We start from the raw sequence: 15,635 nt of genomic DNA, 5'->3' as shown, positions 1-15,635 counted from the left end.
CATACCGGAGCCGAGGGACGTCGTGTACCCTGCCTCCCCCCACCCCCTTTTTTTTCTACAGTGAAGCTGTTAAGGGCTAGTTCCCCCCAGGATTGTGTCCGTGTGTCGGCACAAAACTCGAGCCTTCTTCCTCCGGCGTCCACGTCAGACGTCACCTGCGTTCATGCAATCGAGTACGAGCCGTGATTGACGCAGCCATTCTAGAATAAATCGTCATTGCCTGGGCCTATCCCGAAGATAGTGCAATACCGGGCCGACCCGCGGCGGTGGTGCTGTTCGCCATTAAGGGGCCCACATACACAGCTTCGCTGGTCATCCTTCTTCACGGAGTGGAAGGACACCGAGTTTTCTTTTCTCTCCTTTTTTTGGTGGCGTTGCGGCTTCCCGATTGGATAATTGGTCAATGGTGAGTGACGAAAAACCTGCGACGAGGAGGCACTTGTGCATGAGACTGACACTCTGGGTGGGAGCTCGGTTCCCTTGAGAGGAAGGCGCTGGGGTGTTTGGTTTCGAATTTCAGCTGTTTCCGCGTGCCAGCTTGATCGCCATCGCGTCATGTGCAGGCTGCACTTGTTTGTTTAAACGGGCCAAGCCTAGTGAGCGGTCCTTTAACATGCCCGCGAGGCTCGATGCGCAAGCATATTGACGTTTAATAGCTGCAAGAGTGCTGGCGATGTGGGCTGGGGTGAAACGCATGACATCGTACTAAGTACCCGTTGTGAAGTCATGTCAAGTCACGAAGAAGTTTGCTGTGAAGTAAAGAAATTTCAGTACGTTTGAAAATTTAAATATGGGGTTTTACCTATGCTAATCAGGATGTGTGAATAGGAGGCATGCCGTACTGAAGGCGTCCTGGTTAATTTTGGAAACCTGGAGTTCTTTAGCGCGCACATTAATATAAAGGCAAGTGCAACAGTGTTTGTTTCCTCAGCTATCGGAATGCGGCTTCCCCTGTCGCGGTCGAACCGGCGACCTCGAGCTCAGAGCCTCAACGCATGACCACTGGTCTAAAGAACTGAAGGCTGAATTTGGCGAAGTCCAAGAAAATTTTAATGAACCACAATGGCTTAAATATAACAAGTAAACAACCTTGAAATCAATGGCGTCACACACTACTACTGGTGTCTTGGTCGTGAAATTCGGAAATTAAACTTCGACCTCCATAACTTCGACCTCCATTTCCGCTTTTCATTAAGCAACTAGCTGTTGCCGCGAAAGTAGCAGATGCTTTGAAGTAATACTTAATCAGTCGTAATCTGATTTAACGTTTCAGCGTACACTTTCGGCAAGGTATCAAAAAGACGCGACTCTCACCTATTCTTCGCATTTCCGTGTCTTCTCTCCCCAGGTTTTCACACAGCACAGGCGAGGCCACCTGCTTCGAGGCCGTGTACCGTCTCATGCCTTACCCGAGTGTCATGCCTGGCATGGAGGCGTTGGACTCATACAAAGGCTGGCAGGAGGCGGAGCTCACCTTCCGAGACGTCGCCGAGGCCCTGGTCAGCTTCATGAAGAAGCAGGGAGTCGCTGTCCGGGCCCAGTGAGTGAGCGTATTGTCACTTCGCAATGCCGGCGAACTGCAAGAAACGCCCCCGGAAGTCCGAGTTACGGACGCGACTCTTAACTGAGGTTTAATATTTCACATGTTCTTAACCGGGAGAGCGTGGGCCCTGGCAGACAAGCTACACTCGAATCACAACGACGGCGGCGAGCACATTCCTCGATAGCCAACAATTTTAACTCACGGATCAAGCCCTCGCGCTGCTCCCAACCAGCGCGGAAACTTAGCGTGGCTACCACAACGCCGTAACAGACAACCTAGTGAACGGAGGAAGCAGTTTTCAGCAGCTTGTGCTGCAATTTCACGTCAGTAATTTCACGTTTCATCTTGCGGTATATCTGCCCAGATACTTTGAGTGGGAGCCAACGTGCTTGAACGTTTGAGCGCATGCGCTTCTCTAACGGACATGGGTGCGTATGTCCTGAGCTTGGCTCGACGTTTATAGAGCTGAAGTGAACATTGATAAAGATCCGCGTCTGTTACGAGACAAAACTGCCGTATCGTACCTCCCTATCGAATGATGTCAGCACGTTTCAGCTGCACGCTCAAACTGCTGCAGCGCCTGCTGGTCAGCGCTGGTTGCTCTAACAAGACCCTTTCGCTATAGAATAAGTGACAACATTCAAGAAATTTCGGATACGTGGAGGGGCATCTTCCAACGAGCGATAACTTGATAACGGTAATCTGGTGAAAAACTGTGACCAACGGAGCGTAAAAAAATCGTAGAGTTTCGCGCCACAATTAGTATAGGGAACTGTGGCGCTACTCTCAACGGGAGCTGCGAGTAGGGTCGTTCAGCCGGCACAGGAATTATGGTTAGCGCATGCATTAGTCTAAACTTTGTCTTTAGGTGGCATCGTGACTTTGCAAACTGATCGTTGTCAACGAAGGCATGCGTTATGAATAACTAAATAAACGTAACTAAAATTGTTCGATGTGAAGGTTTCGTACACAACTCTAGCAGAGGAGCCCTATATTGAAACCATCATGCCACAGTCACACGCGTTCAGAAACAACATAGGGCACCCTTACGAATTTCTTGCTGGCGAGCCAGCGCGTTGAGACGCTTGGCACGTTTTGATTTGGTGACCTCGATTGGCCGTACTGCTGCAGTTCGTAGCGATCTTGCGTCTTCGCAGAGCCTCAGTACCTTCTGCATTTAGAAAAGTATAAATTGCTTTGATATTCATTAGACCAATGAAGGAAGGTAAAGCGCAATATACAAAACCATGAGAATGTCTGAATTCACAAGCACGGACGTCAGACAAATTCGTGTGCTAACCATCATTCCCATGGTAGCTGAACGATCACAGCGCCAGAGTTTCGTCTAATAGTTAGTGTAGGAAACGCTAGGGGAAAAATAATAATGCACTCATGGTAACATAGAGAAGTGCAAAGCGTGATTCACGCGGTAACCTTCGAATCCTCGGGCCATATTATGTGTGTCGATCACAATGTACAAAAAGAATGCTACTGATCAGACCTGCGCCTCGTGAATGAAACGGACACACACTTAAGAATCCCTCGCATTATGCCAATTCATTGGGCCACCAAACCAAATACACAAGGCGGGAAATTGTGGCTAAATTGAATCAGAAAGGTACACCTTCATGAACTGACAGGAGACCTGTGAGGCGGTTTTTTTTCGTTTTCTTTGAAATTTCGAGTTGTCCCCTCAGTAATTAGGCTATGGAGTCTTCAATTCATTGAAAGCGCGGCAAGCAACAATTACGTTGCATTTTATTGCAGCACTCGTAAAGTGCTGCGCGGCGTCTGACGTGTGAAGCAGGATAACTGGGCGCCTGAAAGATGACGCAGTTATTTGTGGCGCACTCGAGGAAGTCCTGTAGCAAGACGTAACTACGGGAGGGGGCGGGGGGCATGGCTTTTGACCAGCTTGAGAAGAGGACTCACATGAGCGCCGCCTAGCAAGCATGCGATGGTTATTCGTATAATGAAAGGCTACTTTCGCTACTCGTATGCGGTCATCACCAAGTGGACAAGAGCACGACACGTTCACAATTCACAGTCAACGCATGCCAACTCTTTTCCGCGCGAAAGATACAGAAGGCACACTCACGCAGGCATCACCGTACTCGCGGACGATGGAAGTGAAACGGCGCAACTTTTTGCTCAGACTGTAGGACAGGAAGACACACAAGCGAGCGAGCGCACACATGCGCACACACACACGCACACGCACACACACACACAAGCACGCACGCACGCGCACCCACGCACGCACACAAGCGCGCACACACACACACACACACACATACACACGCACGCACACGCACGCTGATGTGTCTCCCTGTGCCATACGGGCTGTGCGAAAAAGCTGCTCTGTCTGATTCCATCGTGTATGTGCAACAACTAGCCCAAATGCCTGCTCTTATGTTACACGTGAATATAGTTAAATGATGGGGTTTTACGCGCCAAAACTACTTTCTGATTATGAGGCACACCGTAGTGAAGGACTCCGGAAATTGCGACCACCTGGCGTTCTTTAACGTGCACCTAAATCTAAACACACGGGTGTTTTCGCATTTCGCCCCCAACGAAACGCGGCCGCCATGGCCGGGATTCGATCCCGCGACCTTGGGCTGATCAGCCGAACACCATAGCCAGAGCAACCACGGCGGGTGGGTGAATAGCGAATCATTCGATAAATATCTCGCGTGTTCCCGATTCTTTGATCGCGATAGCCTTTCACTATAGTGCAGCTGTCGAAGTCTGGAAAGTTTTTACACACGCGCACATCGCTGCATGAATGGCTACAAGACAGCGAGTTCGCGCGCTCGTCACCTTACTAAGCAGCCCTTTAACTATACTGATAAGCATTATGGTTGCTACTCCGAGATTATGTCTGTCGTCTTGTTCTCTCCCCTTCAATAACGTTTTCTTCCCATAAGTAGGCACCGACCAGCTAAAGTTAGCCTATAAACGCAAAAAGAAGGAAAAGAAAGCAAACGACAAACATTTTCGCGTCGTAACTAAGTTCAGGCGATTCATGCTAACTAAACACGGATAGAGTGGTGTTGACTAGACAGCAGATTGGGGTTAGGCGGTTTTGAAGAAGAGATTAGTAGGAAAAGCAGGAGCTAGGCGGGCTATGCAATCTATTATACAGGTTGCCCCATCTATCATGAGTCAAGATTTAAAATTTACAAAAGCCGCTTAGCTGGAGAGAACCAAGGCAATGCTGTTTGCCGTTGCTTGGAGATAGATTATTGCTTGCATTCCATTTCGAGGCACTTTGTGTGTATTCGCGGGCTTCTTTCATGTTCGGAAAAACTTACGTAGCACGTATAGAACAACAGAAAGCTGTGCTGGGAGTTTTTCATGCTGCTCTCCAAATTTCAACTAATTATTATTCTACAAATGTATTGATTAATTTATTAAGTATAGTTGTGTAAGTAGGAGATAAAAAAAATAATCTGGGCATCCCCAAGCGATGGCAAACATTACCTTGATTCTGTCCAGCTACGCGGCATTTGCGTGGTTTTTAAATCTTGGTGTATTATAGTTAAGACGCCCCGTTTGATGAGTCGTGCGACAGAGTGGTGGCACTCGCAAGTAATAGCCCTCGTCCTGCATGCAGTGCACATCATTTATGCTATAAGTAAGCATGCTGATTTCATCGCCCTTTTTTGGTAGGTGTATGAAAGTTGCCGCAAAGTAGGAGCCCAATGGCACGCCTAAGTGAAACACGGGCGTGTTTGTTGAAAGATATTTAAACACATCAAAGGAATATATGTCAAGTAGATGACAGACAGTTACTTCGGAGTGCCACTTCAAATGCTGTGACGCCAACAGGAAACCTTACGCTTCGAATAGTTCGCATGGCAACGGCTGCAATTAAAATATATACGCTTGAGGTACTTCTGAACCCAGCGGGCCATTTTTTGACGGTTGTCAGTAATTATTCACGCATGCGCACCGGTCCTGTAAAGCACTGATGTTTCAATCGATTGTGTCAACGGCAGCGCCAGGGACACCATGCCATGCAAATGCAGCGAATCAGTTCAAGGTCTGATGGTTTCATCGAGGGCGTTTTGTTGTAGGCATAGTTTCCTCCAAAATTACTACAGGAAACTCTCGCGCTGAGATCGTTCAACTAATCCGGGTATTCTGGTTAGCACACTGATTTGTCCGACATTCGTGCTCATGGCTTCAGACATTCTTGTGGCTTTGTTGATGCTACGCTTTACCTGCCTTTATGCTGGCCCACATTTCGAAGCAATCTATTTCATTTTTTAAGTGCAGTGGGCAATAATGCTCCGTGTAAGTGCATAATTACTGTGTGTAGTAGAGTTCATAACGCTACATTTTGCTGAAAACAATTGGTTGGCCAAGTCGCAAAGCAGTTGGAAGCCATAGGGACGAAGTTTAGGCAAGTAGTTGCGCTAACCATCGTGCCTATGTAGGCTGAGCCAAAGTACTTACTTGCAGCCCCAATAGAAACTAGCGGCAGTGTTTCCCTCTAGCGATATTTTTGTGGGAAGTTCCATGACTGAAGGCACAATGCTGCTAACTTCGGATAGATGAAAGTGACGTTCACTTCGCTAAGCCTATACTCACAATGTCGCGGTTTGTCGGACCGAAGGCGAAATGGTCAATAACTCGAGCCTGCTTTCACCCTCTTCTGCACGTCTAAAAAAAATAAAGAATAAACCTTAGTTTGTTTCTTTTTTTCTGGGTAGCAATAGGGCTATGTAACGACGAAACTGCGGATTCAAATGGCAGAAAAGGTGGAGCGTCGTCGCGACAACATTGCGCCACGTCGCTTCAGGGTCATCTGGGGCGTGCATCCGGGGCGTATAATCCATCTCTGAAGCTATGGGTCCTACATCCCAGATGCACAAGAAGAATGAAAAACGCAAATTCAGGGGTTCTCCGTGCCACACTCACCACGATCTTATAATGAGGCACGCCGTAGTGGGAGACTCGGAATTAATTTCTACCACCTGACATTCTTTCAGGTGGACCCGAAGTACGGTACACGGGCGTTTCCGAATTTCGTCCCCCTATCTAAATGCAGCCACCGCATGTAGGAGTCGATCCTGCGACCTCGTGCTTACCAACGCAACGCCATTGCCACCAAGCAGCCATAGCGGGTCAGAAGGATGCCACGAGTGCTAACCCACGCGTTCAAACCCACAAGGGCTAACCTAACGTAATCAAGGTCAAGTCTAACCTTAACGACGCTGACGAAAGGTGTTACGAAGAGGGAAGAAAATAAGCTTAATGGCACTTACCACTGCGCTTGCTGGAAAGAAACGAAGACACTATGAATGTTTTAAACTGATCGTATCCAGACGTCGAAACGCTAGACCTTTGCTCTAAGGGACAGCGTTTTCACGGCAAGGTGCATTGTGAAGTTGCGCACTCTTGTACCTTTTCGGACTTGTCTTGTCTCCAAAGAAAAAACATCTGCCTCGTGTGCTATTCGTTAACGCTCACAAACGACATGCACGTTATCAGCGCGACTTAGTGGCAGGATTGCGCATCGGGCAAGTTGGTGATTCATAAGCGTATGTGCACAGCACAAAGGTTAAACGTGAACGAGACTAGTGAAAATGACTAGCGCAGTCCAGCGCTTGTCCGTGTCACTCGTCTCGTCCACGTTTAACATTTGCGCTGTGCACTTACGCTTATCACCTACGGCATTCTTGGCGGGAACGTTGCGCGCGCTGAGTTTTCAAGGAAAGAAACACAAGCAAGATGGATGATGAGATATGCCCCAGCAAAGGGTATACAACAGTCCAGTATGTTTTTTTCGTCCTGGCTGTCTACTTGTTGCCTCCTCTGTAAGTCTTTTTTTTTCTTTCTTTTTTTTTCAATTCCGCGCTGCAAACACGAATACCAGATCCAGTCACCAACCATCCCGCCTCACCGCTTTAAATCCTTTCGGGAACAAACATATGCTCTTAGTAATGCTTTGTAATTTGTTTGCATTACCTGTGAAGCAGCCGGACTGCTCACAAACATCCGTTGAGTAATGGCACTGCCGAAACCCAAAACTGTGAGGTAACACACACGCACACGCGCGCGCACACGCACGCACGCACGCACGCACGCACACACGCACGCACGCGCACATGCACAGAGTTAATTAAAGGCTATAAATTTTCCCACCTCCTTTTCTGAATTCTTGGTGTAAAAGAAACTGCCGCGCACGCGTGCGCTCTCGCTCACCCATGCTGCACAACGCGACAACTGTTTTAATTGCCTCCACTTCTTTTTCACATTTATTTTAAATTTCGCGCCCCGCCTTGGTCAAACCCCTTTTCTGAACACGCGCAATAATAGGGGAATCAAACCGCGGCGATCTTCTCAACGAGGTAGTTGGTGTTTGCGCGATAAAAAACACGTGCGTTTGTGGTTCAACGGTAAAAAAAATGCAGGCATAAAAATGCTAGGAAGGTAATGTGTTACTTTGAGAGTATTTGCGTATTTAGCGTTTGCCTCGATTGCTGAGCGCCTTCGTCATGACGCACTGTTCCTGACAGGAAGGTGTATGGAGCGTAGTATGTTAAACTTAACTCATGCCAGACTATATTGCAAGGGTACAGAAAGTTATGCTCCAGAAGGCGTAAACAATAAGTGCAGATTACTCGTGAGACTAGTAGCCAACTGAATGAGGCAAGATTTTTAACTTCGCGCGGGTTTCTACAAACTCTAAAATAAATGTACACCCTTTGGGGCACACATTTTCCCCACAAAATAATCACCACAGCATCGCTTGCCTTTCGTTTCTTGAAAAAACTGCGCTTGCTACTTTCCCGCAAGGATTGATGCGGAGCGCCGATAGCAGGCATGCCATTCGTGATTCGGAAGTACACTGTGAAATAATTTACGCCCTTAAATGGTGAATGAGGGTGCACATGCGTGTATATAACTCGCATCTTTACACCCTTTCTAGGTGTAAGTGTGTGAGTTGCAGACCCATTTACATCCTTTATTCAGTTTGAAGGGTGTAAATTATAGTCTACCTGGTACGCAGCCTTAAAGAAAGGAAAAGCGCACAAGGTACACGACGAATATCGTTGTGCAAACAAAGGTACGCCCCAAAGGGTGTCAGCATTTTAACGCGACAGCGTTAAGCACCCCGTGACGCAGAAAATCCAGCGTCGTCATCGACGCCGGCATCCCGTGAATGGAAATTGCCGTATAGATATAGGTATATGTATATGCCATGCCTTGCTATAATGACATGTGGTATGTATGGTCTATATTGCCACACCCTTCTATCACTAAAGTTGCTTATACCTCCTTACATTCTTGACATAGTCATTCCGCGGAATTTTGAGAATGACAGCGCCCAAACAACTGTCATGAATTAAAACACCGACCGTGCATGTATCTGATGTTAAATTTCCTCAGGCCTAAATATCTAAAGTGCGAAACAGTAACAGACACCAGAAAATGATGTAATTTTATTGCGCGCCTGTGCACTACCTCCTGAACCAACCCACGCACGATTCCTCCTTTCTACCAGAAAGCTCCCCTTCGCGCATAGCGATCACCCGCAGCGTTTTCCGGTAAACGTTACGATTACGTAAGCTGAAGTTGCCGGAAAGCTTGAGTAGCAGTCAGGGATCTTTGAATGATATCGCATACCACTCTTTTCAAGGCGAATCTTAAGCTTCCTTCAACATTTTTTTTATGTATTGAAGAAACGGCATTTTAATACATTTCAGAAATATTACCGAGCATGGGCGTAGTACTCTAACAGTGCAAGAGACCTGTTCACGCGACGCAAAGTATTTCTGGCGGTACTACTGCATTGATAAATGAGCCGGCCAAAATGTCATGGTGTATTAGATCACCCAATAAGGCCTCGTAACTAGGCTGTCCCAAAGCTAGTAAATTTGACGGATAGTAGTCCCGTTCTGCATGGTAACCCTCTTAGCGAATCAAACTAGTAGTCGGGAATTTAGAACTCAAACGCAAGAGAAGGAAAGGTGGTAAAACACGCCACCGAATTACAACTGGCTTATTCTTGTCGAAACAGATGGTTTCGTACCATTAAGAAACAATTAACGCTACAGAAAAATACAACGAATAAAAATGTAGAAAAGGGAGCACTGAATGCGATATGATCGAAACCTAACGAAAGGAATACAGAACGTGGAAATTAACACAGCATGAGCAAATAACGTAAATTTACTTTTTTTTTATTTTTTTGGCATAGATTTCTTTTTCATAGGGATTTCCGTTTTTTTTTTTTTTAGTTTCTCGTTACCTGTTTTTGTTGAGCACTCAAACGTAAATTGTATGAAAGCGGTCGTTTCAAAAACAATAAACCAACTGGAAGTCCGCAGCCTACTCTTTAGCATATTTTTCTTTCCGACTCTCGTATTCTATGCTAACATAGTAACACTGGGCTTCAGAACTTACAATAGCCGCTCATCGCTGTCCACGTATGCACCCAGGGCGGCCATATTCACGATGCCCCTCCCCACGACGCGAGACTTGGACGCCTTTTACGGCGATCTGCGAGTGAACGAGGACTACGGACAGCGATCCTTCCTGGATGACTACTTGGCCGCGCTCTCTCAAATCCGCAGCAAGGAACTCCTCAGCGTGGTTTACGGGGACTCCGGCTCCTTTTACCCTTCTCCGCCCCTGAGGAGCCCACAAGTGGAGGCAAGTTTAGCATGCCTTTCGCGTAACTCCCTTCGTTCTTAAACCATGGCCAGGCAGGGCCCCGTCAATAAACCTGGCCGCTTATACGTCCTCAGCCACCGCATAATAAGTTATTGTAGTAGCAACAGTTGGTGTTGTAGAAATTATAGTTATGTTAGTATCAGTTGTAGTAATTGTTGTACAGGTTGCTAGTGCAGTAATAGTTCTCGTAGTAATAGTACTTGTAGTAGCTGTTGTTGTAGAAGTTCTAGTTATATCAGTATTATTTGTAATAGCAGGGCCAGGTTGCTACTGTAGCAGTAGTAGTTCTCGTAGTAGTAGTACTTGTAGAAGCTGTAGTTATTGTAGAAGGTCTGGTTATATTAGTATTAGTTGTAATAATAGCAGCGCAGGTTGCTATGTAGCAGTAGTTCTCGTAGTAGAAGTACTTGCAGTAGCTGTAGTTGTTGACGTTCTAGTTATGAGTATTACTTACAGTGCAGGTTGCTACTGTAGTAGTAGTGGTTAATGTAGTAGTAGTAATAGTAGTAGTAGCAGTAGTACTTTCTGTAGCACTATAGCAGGTTGCTACTGTAGTAGTAGCAGTAGGAGCAGTAGCAGTAGTTGTTCACTGGTGGACGAGGATATTTTTCACACCGCATCACGCGTTGTCGGCACGCAAGCCACGATTCCACACAGGTTGGTGGCCGACAGCACGCACGTCTCCTGTTTCGCACGCCGCGTTCCCGCAGGTGACCGCGACGGGCAAGGCGCGCGTTCCTCTGACCTGGCTCCTCCCTCCGCGTTTCGGCACCGACGCGCCCCCGTCGCTCAACTACGGCGGGTTCGCGCTCGAGCTGGTCGCAGCTCTTCTCCGCGGAGCGTCGCTGGACAACTCGTGGCTGGAGTGCCTGCAGACGCTTGAGCCTCGAGTCGCGATCGCGACGGAAGACGAGGACAACAGCGACTGGGCTCGCCTGGTTCTGGCCACCGAAGTGGTGGCGGCGTTCGTCGACCGACACCTTGAGGTAGGCAGGCACAGAAAAAAAAAAATTTAGAGAACCTCGCTATAACGAAGTTGAGGAGGGAGCCATAACGACTTCGTTATATACAGTTTATCATGCGCTACAGCATGAATGTCTATGAGGATTTTGGGGAAAGTTGTTTTATATTTACCCATTATTTCGTTATATCCCGTTTTGTTATAACGAGGTTTGGCTGTATAGGACAGAAATCGGCATCGCTCACTTTCTAAGTATACGATAGCATACAGACATAGTGATGTCTCGACATGCATCGCGGGTATTCATCACAGGCGACCTTGTGCACTCATTTTTCAAAGGGACATTTCCGCAACCTGTATCTGCTTTGGAATTTTGTGGCGCAATCGGGTGTGCTGAGCACATCTCGAATCTTCTATTCGATAACCGCCAAAGCGGGGGAAGTTGTCGACCTATAATGCTATGAACATATAAGCATAAGTGACCGATACTGGGATCGAACTTCGTGTCTTCCAGCATAGCGGCGCAATGTTCTCACCACTGATGTGTATATATATATATATATACTGACTACGTTTGAATGTTCTATTTGCACATAATGTGCAAGCATCCACTCGGTGTCTATTTGCATCAACTTTAATTGAACCGTTTGCAGAAAGCCTCCCTTCGCGTAGATGAGATGAAGTGAGTTGGGTCTGTTGTCTTTGCGTTTTGTTAGGGAGAAATACCTTTGGTTTTTGCGCTCCTTTTCACGGTCGGTAGTAACCAAACTCTGACCGGCGATAGAGAGGCGCCATTGTAAAGGGCACGTAGCCTCACTTAATCAAGTTGCAACTTGCGTTCGTAGTCATACAATAGGTATTATAGCTTTTCAAGACACCGGCGCTGTCAGGCAAGAACTTTCGGGTGTCTGAAAGTTTGGGTGCCGTGATGGAATGCTCGGCAAGGACCGTCGTCCTCCACTTTCACCACCTCTCTCACCCAGTGATGGCTGGGGGAGGCTGTCGCCTTCCACGCAAGTGACACATATTTGACGAATTGGTTTATACGTATAGCCCCTTAGGCTACCACCACAAATTTTCTTGTTAACCGCTCTGTTCTCTATGTAATTCCGTAGTGAAACAAATGCTACCTAGAAATAGTACCTAGAAAGTTTTTACTTAATGTTGCTTTCTCCCGTGCAGGTGGGCCAGCCGCTTGTACTTCCCGGGCTGGAGTTCCTCAGCGAGGACATGCTCTTCTTCGTGTCGGCCTGCGCGGGAATGTGCGCCAAGGGGGACTCGAGCGCCCCCTACCGCTGCAACCTCATCGCGAAGAGCTCGCCGAACTTCGCAAGAGCCTTCGGCTGTTGGCGCGGGTCTCGCATGAACCCTCCGAAGCACTGCCTCTACTCGAACCGAACGAGAAAGGGCGAGTAAAGAAAGGAAGGTGGCATGTCGGCTCAGTGGTGGTTTCTTCGTACAGGGTTATCAGCTCGGAGTGGTAAAAGGAAAACAGCTTGAGTCTGTCGGTAATCGCATTACAGTTGACGAAATAACAGAACACAGGAATGGTTGACGGAAGCAGCAGCCCTGTTCCCGCCATCGTTTGTCGCTCTCTTCAGCAAGATGTCCTCCTCCTAACAGAAGTGGAAAAGGAAAAAAAAAAATTACCGACGATTACGTTACTTCCTAATGCGAAATTTGAGCGCAGCAAATAAGCTGTTTCACCTTCTCGATAGATTGAGGCAAAGAAATCGAGCAACACATGTATGCGCTATCACAGAATTTTTTTTTTATTTTTCACACGTATTCCTTTAACAAAGACTCCACTAACAGTTCTTGACAGTCATGAAGGAAGCTTTGTGGTCGGAGAAATAGACTGATATATGTTCGACTTGGTACACCAATGCTTGATTCTCAAAGACGAGATCTATACAAGTGCCTCGCGAGGTTGTTACAGCCGTGGGACGCGTTACGAGCGAGAGGAACGGGATGTTCTCCCGCATAAGTGTTAGGAAATTGCTGTTTGTCTTTATGTCAACATTAAAGTCCCCCACTACTAACATCGGTGTGGATCGATGGACGGTTAATGCGAGTTGCAGGAAGTGCACGACGTCTTTCGTGAGTGCGGTAGGGGCGAAGTAGGCAGCTACTACCAGCAAGATAATTTCGCAGTGGCGAACGGCAGCGGCAATTTCGGCTCGGGCGGTGCACATATACAGATCCGCCGCCACCGATCTGGCTCTCTGATTGCCACCGCACAGGGCGAACGGCAGCGGCAATTTCGGCTCGGGCGGTGCACATATACACATCCGCCGCCACCGATCTGGCTCTCTGATTGCCACCGCACAGGGGTTGCATTGGAGGAGGAGCGAAGAAAGGAATTAAGTTCGAGCCGGCGCTTTGACAACCGGAGACTCGCAGGAAGAGGGGGGAGGGGGGCGGCGTGTACACCCAGCGGCAAACGATGGGGGCAGAAGCGCGCGCAGCAAGCGGACAACACGATAAAGGGAGGAGGGAAGAGATAGCAGCGACTGACTGATGCCGCTGACGCCGATAGTGAGTCAACCCCAGCTGCGGAGTTGGTTTCAGGGACAACGCCGCCGATGCCGACACAAACAATATGATACCCTCGCTTCCGCAGCGCTAAGAACCAGGTCTAGCCGTGGGAAGGTGGTCACGTATTCGTCGACGTGCCGGGGCCTACGTGAAATAACCGGCGCGTCGGCAACTGAAGAGCACCCTATCCGCCACACAAGAACAGGGGGGGGGGGACCCTTTCCTCCTCTTTCTGCATGGCGGCGACGGTGTTCTATGCAGTCACGTTATCTTGACTCTCTAGCGGCGTCAGCGGCATCCAGCGGTATCAGTCGGTCGCTGCTAGCGCTGGGGGGATGAAAGGGGGGCGGAGCTGGTTACGAGGCCGACGACAACGCCGACGACGACACGAAACCCAGGAACGGACGCCAAAGAGCTGCGCTCTAAAACGAATGCATCATGTGCTGCCATTTTCCTATCAACGTCTTTGCACTTGCTGATAGGCAGAATGCGTGTGCATCAACTCATCATCATCAGAGAGAACATAGAAATATACTCTTAGCTTTAGTCGACGTAAACGTGAGATGGCGCCACCAGCGTTGTCCACACTGTCAGCCTCTCTTGGCAACTGCACACAGACAATATGGTTGTTCCAAATATGAGATTTTTAAAGCGAAGCTTTTTTCGCCTCTCTTCCCGACTTTCTGGGCGCTGCTGTGATGGTCTTGCCATGCGTGCCGCTGGATTTCTTTAAACAACGCCAGATGGCACTCGCCTCCGGGCATCCCGGCCCGCGCATTAGCGGGTTGGAATGCGTAGATTGTGCGTATGGCTCGCGCTGTGCTTGCTTTCCTATGCGACAAAACAGCGGCTGCTGGGTGGTGGAGGTCGCGTGCTGGGCTGTGATAGTGCAAACATTACAAACGTCCATAGCCTGCGGAGAGTGCCTGGAGCTGGCATCTGGTCGCGTATGCCGTAGGAGCACGTAAACGCGCGCCAGCAAAATGGCTCCCAAGTGTGCACTCAGTGTTCAGGACACCCAGGGCCGAAAAAAGCGTCGCGCGGAACAGGAGCGCCTTCGCTACGCATCGAAACGTGGTGCGTACCGCGAATGTATGTATACTGTACAGTCTAGTTACACAAGTTTATAATAATGGAATTAAGTACAGCCCTATAAGTCAAAGTTTACCACTTCTACCACGATGCGATGTGTCAAGTGGGGCAATCATAATGCCCAACATTGAGAAAAATATGAACGCCGCATAATAACGCCTCTAGCAAGCACGTCTCCCTCTGTGTTCTGTGGGCTACGCAGACAAACAGCGGTGGCGCACGCAAGGCAGTTTAGCATACAAAACTTAGCTCAACACCGATTTCCACATTGCGCGGTATCCGCCATATTTTTTTATGGGGATTCGTCTTACGTGACAGATAAACTGGTATCTTGGGTAGGCATAGAAATGCTTATGCATTTAATACTGTTTGCTATGCTCACAAGAAAAAAAAAGATAACAGGCAGCCCTGCGGCTATGCGCGGATGAGATAAGCTTTAACTACTACTTCAGAAAAGAGAAGAGTCGCTCAGGAGCGAGCAGTACCTTTTGAACCACGGCGCAGAAGTTAGCCGCGGTTCAGTAAATGTGAGCGGTGGTTCCTTTGGAGAGCGGAAGCCGGTTGTGTTAAAACCCCTTAAACTTCGTAAAGTAGCGATTCTCCTCCGCCTTCACTCCTCCTCGTTTCACCTCTCTCTCACGCTCCCTCCTCGACCGTGGCACCACCTACATTGCTCGAGCGTAGCGACGGCGCCAACATGCGCTCCTCGCCACTCCGTAGAAGCTTCTCGAGCAAAAATGGCGCTGAAGCAAGGCACGAGGAACCACGTGATGCTATTAGGCCAATAGCGACGCGGCGGCGGCCTCGGCC

The 15,635-nt window shown here is 48.3% G+C and overlaps 1 protein-coding gene across 1 annotated transcript in view; it reads left to right on the top strand.

Moving 5' to 3' along the window:
* Window positions 1–12,627, top strand: part of LOC126527523 (uncharacterized) — a 30,378-nt gene extending 17,751 nt beyond the window's left edge. The window contains exons 6-9 of the mRNA XM_055068791.2: window positions 1,349–1,540; window positions 10,000–10,213; window positions 10,945–11,220; window positions 12,378–12,627. Coding sequence (XP_054924766.2) covers window positions 1,349–1,540; window positions 10,000–10,213; window positions 10,945–11,220; window positions 12,378–12,611 — 916 coding nt within the window. The 3' untranslated portion in view covers window positions 12,612–12,627. The remainder of the gene's footprint in view (window positions 1–1,348; window positions 1,541–9,999; window positions 10,214–10,944; window positions 11,221–12,377) is intronic.
* The last annotated feature ends 3,008 nt before the right edge of the window (window positions 12,628–15,635 follow it).

Source organism: Dermacentor andersoni, chromosome 9 (genome assembly GCF_023375885.2).
Source record: "Dermacentor andersoni chromosome 9, qqDerAnde1_hic_scaffold, whole genome shotgun sequence".
Taxonomy (NCBI): domain Eukaryota; kingdom Metazoa; phylum Arthropoda; class Arachnida; order Ixodida; family Ixodidae; genus Dermacentor; species Dermacentor andersoni.
The sequence above is the reverse complement of the archived record's forward strand: the minus strand, read 5'-3'. Positions and strand labels throughout refer to the sequence as shown.